This window comes from Mchenga conophoros, linkage group LG17 (assembly GCF_057382185.1).
Source record: "Mchenga conophoros isolate Kocher_MC1m ecotype Shallow Benthic linkage group LG17, M_conophoros_male_GT1.1, whole genome shotgun sequence".
Taxonomy (NCBI): domain Eukaryota; kingdom Metazoa; phylum Chordata; class Actinopteri; order Cichliformes; family Cichlidae; genus Mchenga; species Mchenga conophoros.
This window is the reverse complement of record NC_140542.1, coordinates 33,220,826-33,244,165: the sequence shown is the minus strand read 5'-3', so window position 1 is coordinate 33,244,165 and position 23,340 is coordinate 33,220,826. Positions and strand designations below refer to the sequence as shown.

General features: G+C 41.8%; 1 protein-coding gene across 2 annotated transcripts in view; it reads left to right on the top strand.

Annotated features, from left to right (window-relative positions):
- The first annotated feature begins 2,466 nt into the window (after positions 1-2,466).
- The window catches only part of pdzrn4 (PDZ domain containing ring finger 4), a 46,312-nt gene continuing 25,438 nt past the window's right edge, over positions 2,467-23,340 (top strand). The window contains exons 1-2 of one of the 2 annotated variants that reach the window (XM_085252580.1): positions 2,467-2,564; positions 2,703-2,932. In XM_085252580.1, the coding sequence (XP_085108706.1) occupies positions 2,864-2,932 (69 nt within the window). In that variant the 5' untranslated portion in view covers positions 2,467-2,564; positions 2,703-2,863. Of the gene's footprint in view, positions 2,933-23,340 lie in introns of both variants that reach the window. The other variant, XM_085252579.1, reaches the window with a different exon arrangement.

Genomic DNA, 23,340 nt, shown 5'->3' with positions numbered 1-23,340 from the left:
GTAGTCTTCCTTAAGGAAGTGAAGCAAGGAGAAAAAATTGCAGTGGCAATAAGTCTTATACAGTGATGAATCCAGATTGAAACTTTTTGGTCAAATATTGTAATATGTCTGGAGAAGGTCAGGAGAGAGGTACAACAGTGAGCCTATAGCCATCTGCAAAACACTCTGTAGGCTGTGTCATGGTTGTGGGCTGCATTTTAGCCAGTGGTGTTGAGATTAAGAACATAGAACAGTACCACCAGATTTCTATCTGCAGGACTATCTGGAAAATGTCATGATTGGGAATGGCTTCAGTTTTCAGCATGACAATCACCCCACACACTCCCAACACAGTAAAACCAAACCTCGATAGAAAAACAAGTCAGTCATGGATTGGCTTCCCCAGAGCTCGGTACTCAACATTACTGAAGCAGTGTGGGATCATCTTGACCGAGAAGGGAACAAAAGGCAGCCAACATCCAAAGAATCCAACATCCAAAGACATTCATTGTCTTTCAAGAAGGCTGGAGAACTATTTCTGAAGACTACTTGAAGAAATTACATGAAAGCTTGACTAAGAGAATTCAGGCTTTTGCAGAATAAAGGTAGTCATTCCAAATACTGACTTTCAAACTTGTTAGAATTATTTAAACTCAGTCTTTTATAAATATAAAGAACCTCAAGACGTTTGCATAGTCCTGTAAATATCTTACTAACTAAGTCACTTAGCTGCTAAATATGATATAGACATGAAACGTTCTCAGAGGACAAGTCCTGCTGTTCACTCAGTGTTCACTATACTTTTCTGCGTTCACTGCGTTTTAAAATATCACACATCAAATTACACTAAAATAAAAGGGTGACCACAGTGAGTATTTTATCTGCTAAACACCAGCATGTTGGTAATGGCACTGTGAGTGTGATAGCTCATAGCAATCCAACCTGCACTTGGCATCCCATCTGGTTTGGACCCAGGAACTGCCAAACCATTTCAGGCCCCCCCTTTTCTTTTTACCTGTTTTATGGTCAAAGTCCCAAGGGAATGTGCCAAGTGTAGCATGGAGGGGGAAATTTGGCTGATATTTGCAAGATGCTCTGATATATATATATATATATATATATATATATATATACATATATATATATATATATATATATATATATATATATATATATATATATATATATATTTAAATATATCGATATATATATCGATATATATAGATATGAGCATTATCAACAGTTTACAATTTGCTGGATGAGTTGAGCAATAACCATTTATCATTATGCTACTAGAAGGATATTTAGGGCATACTTGCTACTGTATAAACAAAATTGCTAGTAGAGGCTTGTAATGCCATTGCTGGACTCTCAGTTTATCTTAGCAGCATCTCTGAGTTTTCCATCCTCCGTTTTTCTTCCTCTTTCCTCTCATCCATTCTCTCTCCTTTTTGTTTCCTCACCCCTGTAGAGATGGATCAGTTGGGCTGGAAGCTAATTTGAAGCCAATCAATACTAGTCTGTGTTTCTTCCTGTGTATCAACCCAGTCCAGTGCCCTTGTCTAACTGCCGGCAGAGAGAGAGGGAGAGAGGAGGGGAGCATCTGTTTTGTGACTAACGCCCTCTGACTGTAAATCTATGGCAGCCGCTAAACACCACTCCTCCAACCATTGTGCTAAGTGCAAAAGACTATCTGATTGAATCCAAATTAGATTGATTTCAATGCCAAATCCAGTTGTTAAATGTGTGGACTGACAAAAAGCCCTCTTAGGAACTTGATTAACTGCCTTCATGGCATTTTAACTGATGTCTGAGGGTTTTTTTAATTATGGATTGAATGTTTGGTTGAGTATGTACACACAGAAAACTAACAAATGTACTTTACGGCATACAAACACAGATGCTAGTGCAGTCTGCACACTAGCGCTGTGCAATACTGCAAATTTTGATATTGGTCCGATACCAAATAAATGCAGGGCCAATATTACTGATACCAATACTGATACTGATACTTTTTAACATGTAAATAAGAGGGGGGGGGGGGGGGGGAGTTGTAAATGTATATGTCTCTAAAGCAGTTTGGGTCACCTTCTGTTATTTAAAGTAATTTAACCCAATTTACTGGACTACATATCTAACTTAGAGCATAGATAATCGATCCAATCATGCAAGTATCAATACTATGGATATTGGGATCTGTCTGCCCACCTTTACTACACACACACGCACGCATGCATGCAGCCTGTCCTTTCCTTTGCTTACACGCAACAGCACTGATGTTCAGAATCTGACTATTCCCAAGATAAGAGCAGTCCCCTCCTCTCTTTTTCTCCCAGCCCCCTTCTCCTTAAACAGCCAATGAGGATGCCATCTATTCATGAGGTGGAGTAGGAGCAGCCATGTGTAGGCAGCCTGCCACAGGAGGAGGTGTGACTCCATGAGCCAAAAGTGTGTGTATGCACAAGAGTGTGCTCACACTGAGAGAGGAGGTGGTGGAGTATAGAGAGTGGAGGGAGAGAGTGTATGTAGGCATGCAAGTGAGACTCCAGGGAAGGAGTGACAGGCAAAGAGGGGAAGAAAGCCAGGTGCGTTTCACTCATCTAATTACTGCTTCACACAACACAAAAACACTTACAAACACACACTCACTTCACAAACTGAAGGTAGTACTTCCAGAGCCTGCGTTGAAACAGTGAATTGAAACACGTGTGTGGTGCGCTCAGAGCGACAGAGGGGATCTCTGAGGATACACGGATGAGAAAGAGGTGTGGGGGAGCCAAGGAAGAGGAGCCCGAGTGTGTATCGCCCAAGGGGGAGTTCATACACACCGCAGACAGCACACACACTCCAGCGGGCACTCGGCACTGTTTCCCTGACAACTAGAATGGGCTGCAATTTGTGCACCTTGCAGAAACGGGAGGAACACTACAAACTGCTCTACGAGATCGCACAGGTAAGTGAGACTTGAAGGAGAGTGCGCTGGCGGCAGCGGAATAATCATTGCCATAAAGTTAATGACAAGCAAAGGTGACATTGTTAATGACGGTGTTTTAAAGGGATCGGGGTCAGGGTGAAACAAAAAAAACCTCAACAACGAGGATAAACTCAGAAAATTGAGAGCAAATCTAAGAAGGGGGGTATAGGAAAGAAGCCGGGTTGAGTGGGAAACCCGGAGGAGAAGAAAAAAGACAGGGTGCATGAGAGAGATGCACAAAAATGAGTTTCTTTCAAGCAAACAGGCAAAGAGCCACACATATGTGTGTGTGTCTGTGTCTGTGTGTGTATTTCTTTACTCCATCAAAGTGAGTGAAGCTAGTTATTTCTCCTCAGTAGCAGGAGATGTGAGAACAAGTTCAGCTCTTCTTCCCGAGCTGGCTCCGGGGGAATTCATCACATCTCCTCTGACTGTGACTGTCTAGAAGCAATACAGTTCAAAGTACAGCCAGCAAATGTGTTCTGCTGTTTTCCTTTGTGTTGTTTGTCAGAAATGGACTTCTGTGACCTAACATATGATGGGATTTTTTCCTGTCTGCTGTCATGTTAAAAAAAAAAAAAGGAATTGTTCCAATTTAATGCTCAAGTGAAAGTCCTAAAATATAGAGTGAGAAATAAAACACATGATTAAGAAATTTTAGATACTAATGATGACGGAAACCCTGCATTACTGTAAAATGTGGTGAATGAGTAACTTGTTATATTGTACAGTGCTTGGCTGGTGGGGTGAATCTGCTGAGGAAAAACATATAGCCAAAAATAAATATTTTCTTTGACTCATTTCAGCAGGTTTCAGGTGTTTAAGACAACTTTAAACAGCAAGTGAAGGTTGGATAACCTTGTAATTTTCAGTTGCACACTTTACATCACTGGGAGGAAACACATGTTCTGGATCATCTCTTTTGTCGGGAACAGTGCTGGCAAACATCGGGCCAAAATTCATTCATCATTTAGTATCTTATACTGTTACAGACAGCAGCGAAACTAGATACAGCATGATGAGACTGAGCAGTGTTGTTGCACGCCAGTTCCTTTTGCTATGTAAAATATACTGTAATCATATACTATCATCCAAAGTGTCAATCTGGAAAATAAATAAATAAATAAATAAATTTAAAAAAAAATTATATATATATATATATATATATATATATATATATATATATATATATATATATATATATATATATATATATATATATATATATATACATGTACATGTGGGGTTCATACTTTAAATGTCAGCTTGTTGTCACTTAGTTGATGTTAATGATGTTTAATGACGACAAGGCAGCCGTAGGCGTCTTTGTTATGACCTCTCTAAAATGGAACAAATATACTGTCATTAACGTAACTTTCCACCACCGCATGATGCTGCTTTTATGAGCCTTATTCACAGCGCTGCAATCTCAAGCTCGTTATGCTTTCAAACTAAATGCCCCCATGCTTTTAATGAGGCGGTGGATGTTTGCGTTGTCTGCCTGGGTGGAGTGCAAGAAAATTGGTCACGTCAATTTAAGAGAAACTCTAGGAGGTTGCGGCTGCTTTTGTAGGAAACTGTTAATGGACTTGCACATACTTGCCAAAACAAAAGGCGTAGCTGTGATATGTTGGAACACTGAATGCAGTCAGTGCAGTCAGGATGTAGTCAGCAAAATTATAAGATTATGAGTATACAAGCATTTAAATCATACCCAGTTGCTGTCTTAAATGTGTTTATATTTTTAGATTAGAGGATTGATGTCACTCTAAAGTTGCCAAGCAATGTGGTGAGCGGAGCCCATATAAAGCAGCGGTCCCAAACCCCCGAGTTGTTTGGTACCGGTCCGTGAGAGTTGAGGCTCAGGTGTGAAATTCATGGTTTTCAGGGTTTTTATTGGTTTTTAGCATTATTTTTTTAAATAATTTTTAGCGTTAACTTGGTTTCCCTGGGTCTTTTCCCGTGTGTTATGAATAAATCTTCTTTTTTTTTATACCGGTACTGGTTTTATTTTGTTATATTTATCACCTTAAAGGCTGGTCTGTGAAAATATTGTCGGACATAAACCGGTCCATGGCGCAAAAAGGTTGGGGACCCCTGATATAAAGTAAATCAGGTGACTAGGGATTAAATTGCAATGGGTGGGACTAAAGCAACTACCAATGAGAGTGCAGGATACCGCTGATTGACATGTGACCTGATAGTACATATGTTACAGAGTTACCCAGGTTAGCCCTGCGACAGACCTGGAAGGATAGATGGATACTTAGGCAACCAGATACTGAAATGTCCACAAGCAACTCCTTTCAAGGCAACGCAGGATGAGCGTGGACGTAGCATAATGCTTTCATAAAAAATCTAGCTGGAGTCTGGTTCCATGCACAGATAACACCATCATCTCTAAAACTCTAAATTCATGTACACAACAAATAAGAGCAATATTATTTGTTTCCATGTGCTTCCACTGCTCTTTGCTGCTAGCAAAATAGCTGCGGTCTTAAAAACCTGTAAGAACAGTAAATTGCCAATAAAAGATGGACATCAACATCGTGACATCATGGTTTATGGAGAACCATTTAACCTTTTAATGCCCGAATGATGAAATAATTGCCAAAAGATTTCTGGGGGTTGAAGGGGGGGGAAAAAATCACACTGATGATATAGAAGTTTTAAAAACCAAAAATCCTTGAAGCCACAAAAAGCCCTGAAGTTGAAGTTTAGTATGAGGTACAGAATGTTACTCCTCTTTGCAGTCAGAAGGTAACCATGTCTGGCCATTAAAAAACTATCAGGTTTAAAGCCCGATGTAGGCTTGTTGTACACCTCACGATCTTTAAATTTCTTTTCAGAAGAAATTTCAAAAAGGAAAACTCCACAATTTCTTTTCTTCCTGTTTCAAATTCTTGTCCTGCAGTATTAATCCTGATATGGAGGGCTTTTTTCTGAGTGGCGACACCTATTGTTCATAAGATGACTGCAGTAAGTCTGGTGTGCCATCAAGTACCAACATAAATGATGAAGGGCTATGGTGACCATACGCCGATGATTTAACCAAGCCTGGTTTAGACCACCTTTCCTTCACTTTTAGGCCCAAAAGCTATATCTATCTTTATACGTCTACATTATAGACATGACATCATTCTGTTTGGCATAAGAGCAAATGCAACTCACTGATTATTACTGTTTTATATGACACAGATGCATTCATCCAAATGTCAGCAAGAGAACAAAAATGCATGTCTCCCAACCCTTTTTTTTTCGATTTGCAGTCCACTTTCACTTTTCAAAAGGTTGGCATTGCTATGAATTAGCTTTCGAATGGCACCAAAAGTAAAATAAAAGAGAATAAGCCCACAGAACAGATAAATAAAGCATTTTTTAAAGTTAGAGCAAATGTAATATAAATCACGCAATTTGCATGGGGATTGGCTGGAACTAACACAAAAAGAAACCCCCATGCTTCCCTCCTATTTCAGCATCACACTATTGCCTAGGTCCTGGCACCATGGCAGATGTCCAAGAGTAATATAAGCCCCACCCCACCCCCCCACCCCCTTACTGTTAAACGCTCGGTGGTGTGCATGTGACAGTCGGCGGACACCTACAGTCCTCATTACCAGTGTGAAAGAAAGTGGAGGAAGAGAAAGATAGAGGGCTCACCAGGCAGTAAGTGTGTCAGTATGACTTTGTACCAAAACTTGAGGCTGAGGGGATTCTGCAAATCCAGAGAGACTCCTCAACAATCCCACTGTCTCTCCTCCTTTTATCATTCCAGACTCATTTCTTCTCCTTCCTATTTCATACTTCTCCTCTTCTGTAACCTTCATTAGTCCCGCTCTCCCTCTGACTGGCTCCCTCTCAGCAATCTGTTTCTCCCCTCTCTCATTTTACTTTGGCACATGCACAGCGCTGCAGACTTTAAATGTGTTTCTGTTCTGTTTTACTTCCAACAGTGCTACCCAACAGGACACCACCTGCTCATTAAACAAGTGAAAAACTGAAGGATGCTTATAAGGTAGCTAAAGTGGGGCTTGGAACAGGTTCATAGTGTTACTGGACTCGTGTTTTGCATGAGTATTTTTGAAGATGTTGCGGTGCTATGTGTGTTGCACTTTTCATATTTAGTGGCCCTCTAGGTGGCTTTTGATTTTATTATTCAATTCAACTCGGTGTTTTTACATATATGCTCAAAATCACAAAAACAGTGATCTCTGGGTGTTTTATTTTGTAAGGTAACAGTGGGAAGGAAAAACACCCTTTTAAGAGGAAGAAACCTCTGGCAGAAACAAGCTTGGGGAGGGGCAGGGAGTGTGGGGAGGAAGACAGGACAAACAAAACACTGTGGAAGAGAGCCAGAGATCAATTATAGCTAATTTTTATTATGGAATAATGCTGTATAAACACATAGTCATTGAAAAAAGGCAACATTACTCCTACTGCAGTGTAATTAATAAAGGATTTTAGGGTCACCCGATCCAGCTCCAACTAATTTCTTTTGTCGTAGGATGTGTGAGTAACTATTAGTTTTGTTCATTAACTTTCTCTTAATTCAGATCCGGAAAGATGCTTACAAATCTTAGTGGACCAGCTCAAAAAAAAAAAGGTATTTGATGCTATGACTTCAACCTTAGGGAGATAAGTATGATCAGTTAAAGAACTGGTTATGCTAGTTTTAACTCTCTCTACTCCTTGAAAGTCTACTAGTAGTATTTAAGTTGTATTTCAAGCCTGTGCATTAGAAGTTAGTGAGGGTGGGCTCTGGCTACACAACTACACTACAAAAAAGCCCCAGAAACTATTCTAAGGTTGTCAAACCACATCTTTACTGATATACACTGATGTGTAAAAATTATCCATTAAGAGTACAGGGGAGACTGTGAAATGTCATCTTTATGGGGGAAAGAGTTAAAGGTCTAATAATAACTTCCTTTCTTATAAGAAGTTAGGAGTTAGATTGCCAGCTAGGTCACCAATTATGTCTGTTACTACAACACCAAGCCCATACAACCACAATCTCCTGGTGTGACAGAGCCTTTAGGGACTATGCGGACGAAACACTTACAAAATAGATTGTAGCTATTTTGAAGTTATGGTAATGGCTTGCCCCTGAAAATGGTCATATTGTATAGTACATGGGAACAGAGGACTTCAGAACATTTCATTTAAAAAAAAATACATAATAGAGCATTTTAAAGGCCAATTCCAGATTTCAGCCTGCAGGCTTTGCTGCTGTGTGCTACACCAGTGGCTATCTGTGTTCAGACAGCTGCACTTTTCTGACAGGACTGCTGGCTGCTCGACCCCAGCTGCCCAGCGGCCGTTGGGAGATTTATGACTTTCGTCAGACAATTTACAATTCAGTGTTTCATTTGTAATTTTGTGCATGAGTGTGTCTGCACTCTCCCGCCACAGGACTCCATTCACTATGTTGCAAATGCCATTCTGCGAATTTTGCTTGTGGCTGTGTTAAATCGTTCTAAAGCCTCTGGCCTTCAGACTCTCATAGGGCCTGTGCGCTTTGTGCTTTTAGTTGTAGCAAAGTCAGCACTATTTTACCAGACAATACTGACTGTGTGTGTATATATATATATATATATATATATATATATATATATATATATATATATATATATATATATATATATATGCCGTATTGTAGATCAGCTTGTTAGTGTCGGTAATCGTGGTTGTAGGTATTGCCCGTAGTGCTGCATTAACATCATCTAGCAGACCTTCTGAGGGTACTTCACGTAATCTTGGTAACCGGCTACGGGGGATCCAGGTTTCAAGCTTGGCCATGATCCTATTTTTCAGGTCAGTTCCTCTCGCACTCAACGATCCTTCTCCTATCGCACTTGGGGCTATGTACCCAATCTCGGGTGGGGGTGATGATATCTCCCCCCTGACCTGGCGTCCTGACTCCTCCTTGCCGTAGCATTTGTGTTGTACCTCGTCAATCTCTAGCTGTGAGAGCAGTCCCTTCTTTCGAATGTTGGAACACTGAGCTACTAGTTGTTTCGCCGTCATTGTGGATGTTGGGTATCGAAGAATCCATAGGTCCCTCATCCTATTCATGTAGCCCCTTCCGCCGGGGTTACTTGCGTAGTAGCATTCCAACAACGCCCCACAGCTGGATACTGGAATGCCTAGAATTGTACAAGATCAATGGGACCCTAAGAGCCTTCATCAGGAACTCAATGGGGATGTGGCGTACAACACTAGAGGCCAACTCCAAGCCCATAGCACAAGTCACCATCAAGTGCGGGATCTACCAAGGAGATGCTCTGTCCCCACTGCTGTTCTGCATAGGCCTGAACCCCCTCAGTGAGATCATTAACAAGACTGGCTACGGATACCGACTACGGAACGGAGCAGTTGTCAGCCACCTCCTGTACATGGATGACATCAAGCTGTATGCCAAGAGTGAACGAGACATCGATTCACTGATCCACTCTACCAGGCTATACAGCAATGACATTGGAATGTCGTTCGGACTGGAGAAGTGTAGTCGGATGGTAACAAAGAGAGGGAAGGTAGTCAGAACTGAGGGGATTGAACTACCAGAAGGCAACATTGCAGACATAGAGGACAGTTACAAGTACCTGGGGATCCCGCAGGCAAATGGGAACCATGAAGAGGCCGCTAGAAAGGCTGCAACCACCAAGTACCTGCAGAGGGTCAGGCAAGTCCTGAGGAGTCAGCTGAATGGTAAGAACAAGATCCGGGCCATCAACACGTACGCCCTTCCCCTGATCAGGTACCCTGCTGGGGTAATAGGCTGGCCAAAGGAGGAGATAGAAGCCACTGACATAAAGACAAGAAAGCTCCTGACCATGCATGGAGGGTTTCACCCCAAGTCCAGCACCCTGAGGCTGTACGCTAAGCGGAAGGAAGGGGGCCGGGGACTGGTGAGTGTCAGCACCACAGTCCAGGATGAGACAAGGAATATCCAAGAATACATTGGGAAGATGGCCCTAACTGACCGAGTGCTCAGTGAATACCTCAGGCAGCAGAAACCCAAGAAAGAGGAGGGAGACGAGGAACCATCGTGGAAGGACAGGCCCCTGCACGGTATGTACCACCGGCAGATAGAGGAGGTGGCTGATATCCAGAAATCCTACCAGTGGCTGGACAAAGCTGGACTGAAAGACAGCACAGAGGCACTAATCATGGCAGCACAAGAACAAGCTCTGAGTACAAGATCCATAGAGGCTGGGGTCTATCACACCAGGCAAGACCCCAGGTGCAGGCTGTGTAAAGATGCCCCAGAGACAATCCAGCACATAACAGCAGGGTGCAAGATGCTAGCAGGCAAGGCATACATGGAACGCCATAACCAAGTGGCCGGCATAGTGTACAGGAACATCTGTGCCGAGTATAACCTAGAAGTCCCGAGGTCAAAATGGGAGATGCCCCCAAGGGTGGTGGAGAATGACCGAGCTAAGATCCTGTGGGACTTCCCGATACAGACGGACAAAATGGTGGTGGCTAACCAACCGGACATAGTGGTGGTAGACAAACAGAAGAAGACGGCCGTAGTGATCAATGTAGCGGTTCCGAATGACAGCAATATCAGGAAGAAGGAACACGAGAAGCTGGAGAAATACCAAGGGCTCAGAGAAGAGCTCGAGAGGATGTGGAGGGTGAAGGTAACGGTGGTCCCCGTGGTAATCGGAGCACTAGGTGCGGTGACTCCCAAGCTAGGCGAGTGGCTCCAGCAGATCCCGGGAATAACATCGGAGATCTCTGTCCAGAAGAGCGCAGTCCTGGGAACAGCTAAGATACTGCGCAGGACCCTCAAGCTCCCAGGCCTCTGGTAGAGGACCCGAGCTTGAAGGATAAACCGCCCGCAGGGGCGTGCTGGGTGTTTTTTTTTATATATATATATAATATACACACACACACATATATGATGCAACAGCCATTTGCAACCTAGTGCATTATTCCCTCATCTACATAATCCAAGAGTGTTTGCAGATACACTCCTGCTGTGTAAACCCTCTAAATAGATGTACATATTGTACATAGTCCTGCAAATTTAACTAACCTGCCTTTTTTTGTTTTGCTTTCTTTGTCCCACCCTGTGATTGTGTATTCCACCCTAATTTCCACCTGTATTTTTATCACTCAGTCTTCCTTGTGTGTATTTATAGCCTCACGTCTTCCTCCGGCCTTTGTCAGCTTGCCTGGTGTTCCTGCCTTTTTCCTTGCCTGGCTTTGTTGATCTCACTGTTTGTCACTGTTCTTTGTGCTTACTTTTTGTTTTCATTTTGGATTTTGCCGTACCTTATCCCAGCTTTTGTGTTTTCCTGGATTCTTGATCAGGCCCTACTAAAGACTCCTTTTATTTTCTCAACATGCCTGTCTGCGTGTTTACATTTTGAGCCTTTTTTGAACTGTAAAGCACAAACCAAGTAGTTTGTATTGTTTTCAATTGTATTTGCACACAGAGATGACGTACAGACATGAGCAGGATACAAAACTCAAAAAGTCACCTGTGATTTCATTCAATGAAGAACATTCAGCCCATTATTTTATTTCAGTCCAGTGTAATGAGACACTTAACTTCTGTCAGTGCGCCCCAGGGCAGCTGTGGCTACAATGTAGCTTGCCATTGCCAGTGTGTGAATGTGTGTGTGAATGGGTGAATGACTGAATGTAGTGTAAAGCGCTATGAGGTCCTTAGAGACTGAGTAAAGCGCTATACAAATGCAGGCCATTTACCATTTACCATTCTAATGGCTGATACACGTGTATTTCTATTTGCCACTAAACAAGAAAATCTATAAGAGTGCATTCTGGCAAGAAAATAGTAAAGGTTAATTAAAATTACAGTTAAAACAGCTAAGTATAGTTAAAGTGCGGTTTGGATTAGTTAAAAACAAAGAAAAAACAGTCTTGTAGATTAGATGCTATTTTGTGAACTGTGCGTGCCATTGTTTTTCCTTTATTGATACTGCACTCTTGAACCTGTAAAATAACATGGGGCAGTTACTCTGCATGAGTGCCTTCATTTAAAATAATTACACCCAGCAAACACCCCTGAACTGAAGGTTCTGTGGTGCAAAAGCAAGCCTGCAACAAACGTAGTCAGAAGGTCACTTTGCTTCAAAGAGTGATCCAGACAAACCCACTTTTACAAAGCAAGAAATATTGTTCATATTATTGTAATAAACAAAGCAAAATGTATTTTCTCATATAACACATCTCTGACTGACAACTCATGAGGTCATGAGATGGTTGTAATCAGACAACCAGTCGGGGAATACTCATTTTTTCCAGTAACCAGTAATTACTAGTTAGTAACTGGTACCAGTGGGCTTATGTAAAAGGAGCCTTAGGTAAAATTCTGAATATTAAAGGTCACAAGCACAAGTCCAGTACACAGTGAGCAAGATGTTTTCTTTGTTTTCTTTTGCCTGAACTGATAAAAAGAACTACTACTAAAAATAATACTAGAAAGTCCAGTCAGGCAGTGATGTAGAATCACAGATATTGGCACTTTTTTTCTTTTGGGAACCTAAATGTTTGCTGAGCACTGGTATAATAAATAAGCTAGAAAAACAGATGATGCCACTGAGCAGTAAATAGTCATTCAGAAAAGCCTTTTAACAACAGAGAGAAGCAGTACAGTATGTGAGGCTTCCATACCGTTCACACCCTTGTTATCGCACTTCATCGTCTCGGTTATAGCACCTTGAAGTTACATTTGTCCATTTCCCCTATTTTTTAACTAGGGCAGCCTTTTTTGCAGGCACACCCTCCAGAGACAGATGCTGTGCCTCATGTCCAGCCTGTTAGACAGCATGAAGGGGGCTACATATTCACCCCTTTCCTCCTGCCACCACCTATGGTATCCAGCGAGTGCCACAGAGCAAGCGAGGGTGTGGTCAGACCCACACAGCCGTCACCTCCATATGGCCAAATCCGACCTCAACCGTGACTTCATCCCGCCGGTGTTGCCTGCGAGGTCGGAGCTTCTTCTCAACCAGTGTAGCGATGTTCATAGGTGAACATGATCAATGAAGTTGCACTAGGTGGAATACACATAACATAGAGGTCTGGGATTTACTAAAAGGTGGCATCGGTGATGAATGTAATCTTCTGCTGCCAGGCTTCAACTTTTATTGATGTGTTTGGGCCAATAAATGAGTCCCAGAGGAAGAAAACAGTTTCCTTATCAGAGGAGCACAACACACATGCTTCTTTTGTCTATATCTGTCTCCTTGATGGGATTTCGAGCTTTCGCAGGAAAGTATCGGCTGAACTGACCTTTCCATTTTTTTTCTTGCATTTTTTGGGCACAACAAGTTGTCTGTCTGACTGTGTGGGTCACTGAGTTTGACCTTTCCACCTGTGACTGTAATTCCACTTGACAAGTCTTTCTCTCTCTCAAACACACACACACATGCACAGTTATGTGCACTTGCTGTGTGTAGTCAGAAAAAGAGAGGTCTCTGTGCTGAATCAGTGTGTACCTGCAGGATTGACAGCTTTTATGATCTGTCAAATTAATTAGCATGACTTGTATTTCCAAAAAAACAAACAAAAAAACACGTTAATCTAGTATTATGGAAATGAACTCTGCTGCTAAAGACAGATCATCTGGTGTCTTCCATCATGGTTATAGTTGCTCATTGGTGCACAGCATGGTGATAATACCACATGATTTAGAGGTGCATATGGCCTCGTCGCTGGCGCTGTGGGTAGCACGTCTTCTGGTCGCCGGCCAAAAGTGGAAACAGGAAACGGGCGATCATTCAGTGCCAGTTTAATACAGTAAACAGCGTCCTTGTGTCGCACGAGAAACAAATGAAATAGGTGGGATATCTTTGATAATAAATACAAGTATGTGTGTCTGTGTGTGAAGCTTAGCAGATTGTGGTGGACTGAAGCATAAGCGCATTTAATGTTCCTTTTTCTTTCTTTGTGCATCTGTGAGCAAACATGCTTTTGTCCCTGTGTTTGTGTCTGAGGGGGAGTCACAAAGTCAGGGGAAGACAGGTCCAGTGTGTGTGGTGGGGGAGGTTGCGGGGGCAGTAAGAGTTGTCGTTTCGCACCACCGGCCAACAATCTCCCCCTGTGTTGGCTCTGATAAGCCCAGGATGAAAGCCCTTTCTGTGGGCAGAGTGACACTCCTCGCCTCCCTCCCCCTGCAGCCCCTCCAGACGAGGCAAAGAACGCACACATGACGCGCGTACACCCAACTACACAGCACGGAGGTAGATATGCCTATTTGCGTATCACACAAGCAGAATCGCAGAGGCCATCCATTCACCAGCTTTACTGCGTTTGTTCCCCTCCATTTTCACGACTGTGTAAAAATGTCATTCAAGCCCTCAGCATCTGACAAGAGGACTTATCAGTTGTTATCAGCCTTTCCCTGATTACCATACTCACTGATCAGCCAAGTGGCCTGGACAAGATAGAGGGAAAAAAGGGTGAGGTGGAGGTAAAATTGGAAGGGGAAAGCCAGCATGAGAGAGAATGAGGCAATTGAAAGCAAGGAAATGTGAGTTGTCCATCAATAAGTCTCCAAATTCTCCTGATTTTTTCCCTTGTTAACCTCGCCCTCTCCAAAACACAAAGTGTCACCCTCGTCCTCCCCCCATCACTTATCAGTCACCAGACACTGTTTCAAGTCCGTTCCGTTTGGCTGCTCCTGTCTGTCTTTTTGCCTGTTTGTCGCTGTCTTTCTATCCGACTCATTAATACACTCTGGCATAACCCCACCGTCGGAGGTGGCATGGATTTTCTGTAGACCCTGGAAGGAAGAAGATAGCAGTGGAAGACACAGAGGCAGCCTGTCATTCACGTGTGGCACAGAGAGCCAGTAATTTTGTGTGTGTGTGTGTGTGTGTGTGTGTGTGTGTGTGTGTGTGTGTGTGCTGTCAGCCAATGACTGTTATACAGTCTGAAGTCAACCTTGTGCCAGAATAACCCAATAATACACCTTATGGCCACACGCTGCAGGCTATGTTTTGTCAGGTTAGACAGATGTTATGACGAACCATCTGGAGCTGTTATGGATATGTTGCAGGCGTTTGCTCCTACACACTGCTGAGAAAAATGCACACATACGCGTGAAATATGCAGAAAATACTCCTCCAGACACTCGGCTGTCACAGCAAGGGGGGGGGGCACTGAAACACAACTTCTGAGACATAAAAACCTCACAACCTCCATGTTAGTGTAAAATCTCTCTCGGTCTTTGGAGAAGTTCATTGGCAGAGAAGGTGTGATTCTCATCTGAGACCAAATTTAAGTCATACTTTTAATAGTCAAACATCCTCTTTTTTCCCCTTTAATTTCATTGCCGGGAATTTCTCAAGTTTGCGGGATCATAATATCCACTGCAATGTTTTTCTTTCACGGCCTCCGTGTCGTCTGCTTGGCAGCATGGTGTCTGCATGTGTCTCGAAGACGCTGTTAGCGGTGTGCTTAAAAATGCAAATGGACTGTTATTGTTTCACAGTCAAGTGCGTTTTGAACCCACGGGGTGTATCCAAGGTCCAGGTGGTCTAGAGGGAGATTAGGTTACAGCTGGGAGATGGTGTTGAATTCCCACTTAACCAACTCGGGTTTAGGAGTCATTAGGCCCACTCAGAGCCTGGCATCGAGTCCAGTTACAGATAGAATAACACTAAACCATCTGCATAGTGGGGGGGTGTAACCATAAGCCTTATGCTGAGATGGGAAATGCCCTCTGGATGGCAGAGTGGCTGAAGCTCTGCTGTTGTTGTTGTTGTTGTTGTTGTTTGTTTGTGCGAATATATATTAAGAGGTGCTTGTTGTGATTAGGGAATGCGTGTCAACCAGTCTCACCAGCTTTTGTGCTGTAATACAAACCAACTCTCTGTACAGTTAAAGGCTTGTGAAAAAAGTGAAAAACAGTTCACTACATCTGCTGTTATTGCAATGACAGATAGAAACCTGAGGATGTTACGATCTGACGTTTCTCTGTGCTTGCAAGTGTCTTCATGAAAAATTAACAAATGCCCAAAGTAAAAAAAGACTTATACGTATGTTTACACACCCGCCCGCGTTTATGGTCTGGACTTTGATAAGCGTAAGACTAGAAATCCTTCTTTTGGAAAATTTGTGAAGAGACAGGAATCCCTATTTGATAAAACTGCCACACTGGTGTGTGTCTATCTTTGTGAGGGCACTGATCAGTGTAATGTATTCCCTAGCGTCTTAGCTTAACCTCAACAACCCCAGCTGTGTCTAACCCCAACCTTATTCCAAGCTTCACCCTAACACAAAATCAGTGTGAAAACATGACCTTTTTCCCAAGATGTCCAGTGATATGAAACAGAAACTTGTACCTGTAGAAACTGTGATAGCTAGGCATGACTAGGCACCCAAAGCCCACTTGACTGTTAACTCCGGATCTTTCAGTCGTATCACTTGGTCTTAATCAGTTGAAAGCTTGTTTTTATTGTCATTGAGAGTAAATAAACTTAAGTAGAGACTGTCTTGTAAAAGGATGTTACCAAGATCTTTGAAAAGATGTTGATTATTTTTGGAAAAATACAGCACTGTGGAAAAGTCTTGAGCCACCCCTCATTTCTTCATATTGTACTTGAGGGGGTGGGATATAGTTGTACATAGGAAATACACCAGGAAAAATGAAGATACATTATATAAGGCCAAAACAAAATTTAAACAGTTCTAATAAATTTGAAAGTCAATATTTGGTATGACCACCTCGTTTCTTCAACACAGCCCGAGTTCTCTTAGGCAGCTGTCTTCTTCAAATGAATCTATGATTGATAAATGGTAAATGATAAACGCTGGTTTTTATATATAGCACCTTTCTACTCTTCCTGAGCCCTCAAAATGCTTTATACAAAATGCCTCATTTACACGAGCATTTTATTCAGTGCTTCATAAGTTTTACACTCCAATGGATGCATTGAGGAGAAACTTGGGGTTAGTGTTCACCACCCGAGTATATTTGGCATGCAAACTGGAGCAGGCAGGAATTGAACCACCAGCCTTGCAAATTGCAGATGATCTGTTCTACCTCCTTACTACATCCACCCTGAAAGTGAGTTGCATTGTGTGCTTTTCTATCCATGATGCTTTTATTGCATTGAGATCACTGTCATGCTGGAAACTGAAGCCTTCATGAATCAGATGCTTTCCAGGTGGTATGACATGGTGAATTGTAGTCTGATGGTACTTATCTTCCTAATTCCATCAATATTGACAAGTTCCCCACTACCCCTTGGAGAAATGTAGCATCACAGTGTTTTCTAATTTTTTTTAAGTACACAGCATGTCGAAATATGCATGCTAATAGCTAATAGCTCTTTGGCACCTTGCTGGTACAGAAATACTATTTTACGCTGTCAAACTGTGTTAGCGTTAGCATTTTTTATAGATTTAACAAAAGAAATGTGAACAACTGGTGTTTTTGCAGCAGGCTTCTAATGACAAGGTGTCTAAAGATCTAAAGATACACAGAAAACTGGGTTGTTTTTTTTTGTTAAGTTGTTCATTATAGACACAACACTAATTCATCTCTTATTCATAGATCAGCATTAAGTGGCTTAACAAACAAAAAGCCTTTTGAAAATGGTCAAGTACAAGGACTTGACTGAAAATCAGTGAAAAAGCTGAAGTCAATGAAAGACCAGTTTAAAAATTCCAATAAAATTGTTCTTTTTGAAAGGAAAAAATACAAGAAAGTGAAAGGTGAGTCAAGCTTTTTTCACAGTACTGTATAGGTCCACAAACTACACCAGGGGTGTCAAACGTATGGGCCACAGGCCGGAAATAGGCCACCAAAGGTTCCAATCCAGCGTGCTGGAGAAGGAAGGCATCAATTTTGGATTTTTACACCAGGACGCTCATCATGATAGAGGCTGTCCTAGTGCTTAATTTCATCCGAGCATTAGCCACCGTTTAACCACTTAGAGACAACATATGCATGAATTTTAGCATTAGGTTAAAGGAACTGTGTTTCCAGTGTGTTTAGTTCAGCTCCTCTAAAGCTGATGATCAAGGCTCATGTTGTGGATGCACTTCTTCATGCAGGATACTAGAAAGCAACCCTATAAGTAATAACAGCTTTCACAACAGACCCCTTGTTGGGGAGAGCGGCCTTAAAAAACATTTTTCACTCTCTGTAGGAAAAATAACACAAAGCAACCCAGTTTGTGCCAAGAGCTGCATTGTTCAAACAACTGCTTTTGTACCTTTGAAACAAATATAATATTTCACACAGCTACAGCAAGCCCTTTTCAGGCCAGGTCATAGATCGTTTAAGGCATGACCTGTGCTGTAGCCGTTCTTGTGAGGAGAGATAAACAACATGGAGCAAAAAGATGAGCGAATGTGTTCTTACTCAGTGAGCCATCATTGTTACAACATGCTTCACTGCCTTGTTATTTAGAAACTCATATGAATCAGATATGCAACACATTTTGAGAAACAATGATCTGATTTAGCGAGTCAGTTTGAAATTCGGCACAGCCCCGGCCACTAATCATCATCCGCCTTATATTATGTTGGTGGCAAACGTGATTAGATATTCACTCAGTCATATTGCAGACGTACACTCTACTGCCTGAAATGGCGAATACAGTTTAAGCCTTGATTAAGCTGGGTCGAATGAGGGGTAAATTGCACCACAGTGCGTCTCTCACTTAACTAACCAGCCATGCTTTTGGATGGAAGTATTTTTCATTGCTGGAAGGAGCTCTTCTCGCCCGCTCACAGCTAGTGAAGTGTGAAGTCGTTTTTCTTCCCCACCAAAGGGCGGACCGAGCGAGCTTCATGTGATGAATAATGCTAATGTGTTAGGTGCTTCCAGTGTGCATAAACATGCATCACTTTAAAATGAAATAGGCTAAAATTCGGTAGGAGGAGGGAAAATGTTAAGTTCACACTCTAGGCTTCTTTAGAGGAAAGAAAAAGACTTAATTTTATGCAAAAAGCAGCACATAAATCTTTGATTTTTACTGCTCCCCAGTAAAATGTTTTTACTTCCCAAGCTTTAACACTTTTGCTAATTATGCCCTCTGCATCCAGCTTCCTTCTTTTTGGGCTTTTTTTTTTTTTTTTTTGCCTTCAACCACATTTTTGCCCATGTGAATAACTAAGACTCACAGCAAGTCTGCTTCAGTAATGATGCCTACTTCCTGAACATCTCTTATTTTATTTAAACATACATACATCACAAACGTCATGGAAAAACAAATATTAAATATCTTGTTGTTAATCGCCAATCAATTAACAAATGATGTTGATATTTTCTTCTGCAAAATCCTGCAGAAAAATCTATGTTAGTTGGGTAGATGTTTGTCACTACTTGCTTCAGTTCAACAAGAGGCTAATTTCCGACAGATGTCACAGTCAGCCTTGGATTTCTCTGTGTCTCTTAGCTGATAATGAATATGGTGTCAGTTCCTTGAACCTGTTAAAACCCTAACAATGTTTCTGTATGGCTGACCCATAGCTATGGGGTTGAGTACACACAAGACAATAAAAACAAAAGGGTCCTCGAATGGAACGTGGCCACACTTAAAGGTATGAGGCTGGACAAGTTCTAATTATTTCTTATCCCACATCATTTTTTGAATACTATACATTACATCCTTTAATCCTTAAAAAAAAATAATAACACTCATAATACTTAGAAGACTTAATATTTACTAGTTTCCCTAGTAAAAGTGAGAATCATAACAAAAACAGTGGTTATTGTTCAGTTTATAGAAGAAATGAGTCGACATTGGTTTAGGAGAAATGATTTGCCTGGTTTATGATTAATGCCATAAATATTAAAGTAGAAATGCTGTAATCTGATGACTTGTTTTGCTATTTGAAAAGGGCTTTCAAGGATAAAATTGTGCAAGAAAACGAGGCCATCTTCTTCTTTCCAGCTGCTTCTTTCATGGGTTGCTCCAGCAGATCATCTGCCAGCATCTCACCCTAGCCCCTGCATCTTGTTTTGTCTCACCAACCCCTCTGCTTGTCCTCCTTCACTACATCCACAAACCTTTTCTGTGATCTTCCTCGTTTCCTTCAAAATCTTCAAAATGTGGCTGGGTTTGCATGGTATTTAGTAACTAAGTGAAATCCAGACTCAACCTTTTCTAAATTTCAAAATTATGCACATACAGGAGTGTTGTTACATTTTCTCATACAGAAGTGTTACATGTAACCTCTTTGTGAACTCAACCGTCTGGATGAATTATTAGGGTCTAATCGGTGACCCCGAGAGCCTAATTCAAACTCATTGCTAGTACGTATCAAGGGGCTGGAGGAAGGGGCGCTCTATTGTTAAGCTCGGCTCGCTGGCTGTTGTTTTAATGGCAGATGAGAGATTAATGGCGATCTAATGGCTGTGGGGAGGACTCAGAGCAACAATAGAGTCCTGCTACAGTGCAGCCCCGAGTACATTAGCCAGTCAGAACAGCTATCTGCTATAAACACACACGCGTGAAATGCACACATGAAACTATTCACTTATTCTCCAGGCACCCAGACACATTCATATGTACAGATACACGAGTGAAAAGGATTCACACCGCATTTATTGATTTGTCAGTAAAGAAGTTTTGCAGTCATCCATCATCAGCGCATCCCATCTCATCACGAGCAAAACAAACAGAGCTAATTCTCAACCCGGCAACCCCCCAGTGTGACAAAAGGAGGCTAATTTATGCATTGGCGACATGGTGTGCGGGGAATAGGAGCGTGGCAGTGGGGTTGGATGCTCACTCTTGGATCGTGGTAATTGTGATTTGGTTGCTAGGATGTTGAGGGTAATGAATGTCTTGTTGATGCAGTTTGTAATAACCCGTGCCATCCCTGGCTGCTTGAGGACACAGAGCCTATTAGTTAAACACAGACACATTGGCCCTGCCATGATGTATGAGCCCACCATCTAGAAGGCATTAGTCATTTTATGAGAGAAAATAAAGCAAACTGCCAGGTTAGAGTAGGTGCTGAATAAGAAGCAAACCTCTTGACTCTTGCCACTAGCTTTTTTTAATCATCAGGTAGAAACTGAATGAAAGTATCTTTTAATTGAAGCTGAAATAGCTTGGATTGTCTCAGGGATGATACAGCAGGAGGCTGTTTTTTGAAACTGTAGCTCACACTCTGTCTTATGAATAAAATATTTTTTTCCCCCAAAACGCACAAAATAAGGCAAATCATGTTTCATTCTAAGGCTGAACCAGTAAGAAGGATCTGTATTCATGAAGCCTAATTGAAAGGAAGCCCGTCTTGCATATAGAAGTGGTACAAAGAGCAGGAAATGAGATGGTTCTTAATGCATTCCCTGACAGATGATAACCTCTGATTTCCCCCCACTTACATCAGAAAACTGCTGCTTGGGATGACAGTCACAAGTCAACACTCTCTGATGTCTGCGTGCATGTTTTACTGCTGGTGTTGGTACACCGGGGTAGGAAAAGATAGACGTGTGGAGCGAGAGAGGAGAAAACCCTTGAAATACTCGAAAAAAGAACAAAAACAGAAACACAGAGATATGCGGCATCTGTTTATAGCAACTTCGGCTATATAGAATCTATTTTTAACCTTTTAAATCAAATTGAAATGGGTTATATGTCGACAAAAAGACGGGAAAAATACCTAGACTACAAGATAAAGAAAATCAGTCCACTGAAAAGAATTTAACAAATAAAAGTACTGATTATATCATATCAGCCATTATAAATAAAACAGAAGCAAACAACTGCTGTCAGTATTGTATTAACAGTAGGGAGAAATTGTGTGAAACCATCAACAAGTACAATCAAAAGAATATAGAGTACCATACAAATTGTGTACGAGACGACTGATGACAAAAGTTTGTAGGATTTTTTTCTTAAAGCTGAATATGATATAAACACAATCCTTTTGTAAGTGGATTTTCTGAACTATTTCTTTATATTCATCCTCCATAGCTGCTCGTCAGTGGTCAAGTGCTATTCGTGACAGTGGGGCTGTAAAAAGATGTCCGCTAATGCTCATGTTGACAGATTTGTGACCCTGTTATTTTTTTGTTTTTTTTTTGTGAGCAGCATTAAACTTGAAATCCTCTCTAAATGACAGTAAATCACAAAGGTATTCAACACCCTTAAAAATTAATTTAGCGTGCACTGATGAGATGCATATTTGAAAAAGGTAACACCCTATCCTTCAAAATGTATCTGTATATGTAAAATCTGTATGCGAGGATAAAGCTACTAACACACTGGAAGCGATTTCCTCTTCTCTTTGAAGTTGACGGCTTGTCGCTTGCGGACAGTCTATGTTTCAGTTGCCAAGGTAACCTTCTAATGTGTTTACTACAAGGTCATATGCTATTCTTCACAATCATTGGTAGTCACGTCAGTCGATCACCTGGAAGCAGAGAAAAGTTTATCTTAAGCCCCGCCCACTTCCTGTTGCCTGCGCTTTTTTGCCTATAGTTGCCTTAAAGCCTAATTTGTCTGTTCAGCAGGAAACGCACTCTACCTACAGAGAAAACTCCAATCATATGACCCCCTATGAGCAAGCACTTAGCGACAGTGGGAAGGAAAAACTCCCTTTTAACAGGAAGAAACCTCCAACAGAACCAGGCTCAGGGAGGGGCAGCCATGATCAGCTGGCGTTGAAGGGAGGGAGACAGAATTTTTGCTACAGAAAAAACGAAGAAAAGTGTAGACTGCAGCTCATGTCTCTGCTTTTTGTGCCATATTTATTTACTGTTTGTTTTGATGCTTCTCCCCGTTCCCAGTGAACTCCACTCATGCTCCTTGTCCTATACTTGCCCATTTATCAACCAATCAGCATTCAGCAGATGCATATGGGAGGTGTACTTGGTGAAAACCCCACTCTGCTCAATGGCCAAATGAAAATGTATACGGGAGCGGACACATTTACGGAACCTTAAATTACGCTTCGCAGAATGTCATTCACTTCCTATGGTCACCACATCACTGTGAAATGCTTCCAGTTTGGATGTAGCTTAAGATTCTTGGTTTCTGTTTGTCAACTGAGCTGAATTAACCAATCTTATTGGAGCAGACTTTAGAGCAGAAAAAGATCCTGTCAAGAGAAGGTGGAAATGCAAAAACAAAACCATCAGAAAAAGAATACTTTGGAGAATCTCTGAGGAAGTTACGTAAAGAATTCGCAGCAGTGAACTAAATGGTTTTTTTGAGATTACAAGGGAAAGATGGACCAAACTCTATCTTCTGTACTTAAAACAGCTTCCCCCAACGTGGGGATCGAACCCACGACCCGGAGATTAAGAGTCTCATGCTCTATCGACTGAGCTAGCCAGGCTACACCTGCAAACCATTACCAACACTTTCCAAGCGCACTAAGATCCACATGGCTCCAAGTGATGTAAATTTGTGAGAGGGAAGGTCTGTGCAGAC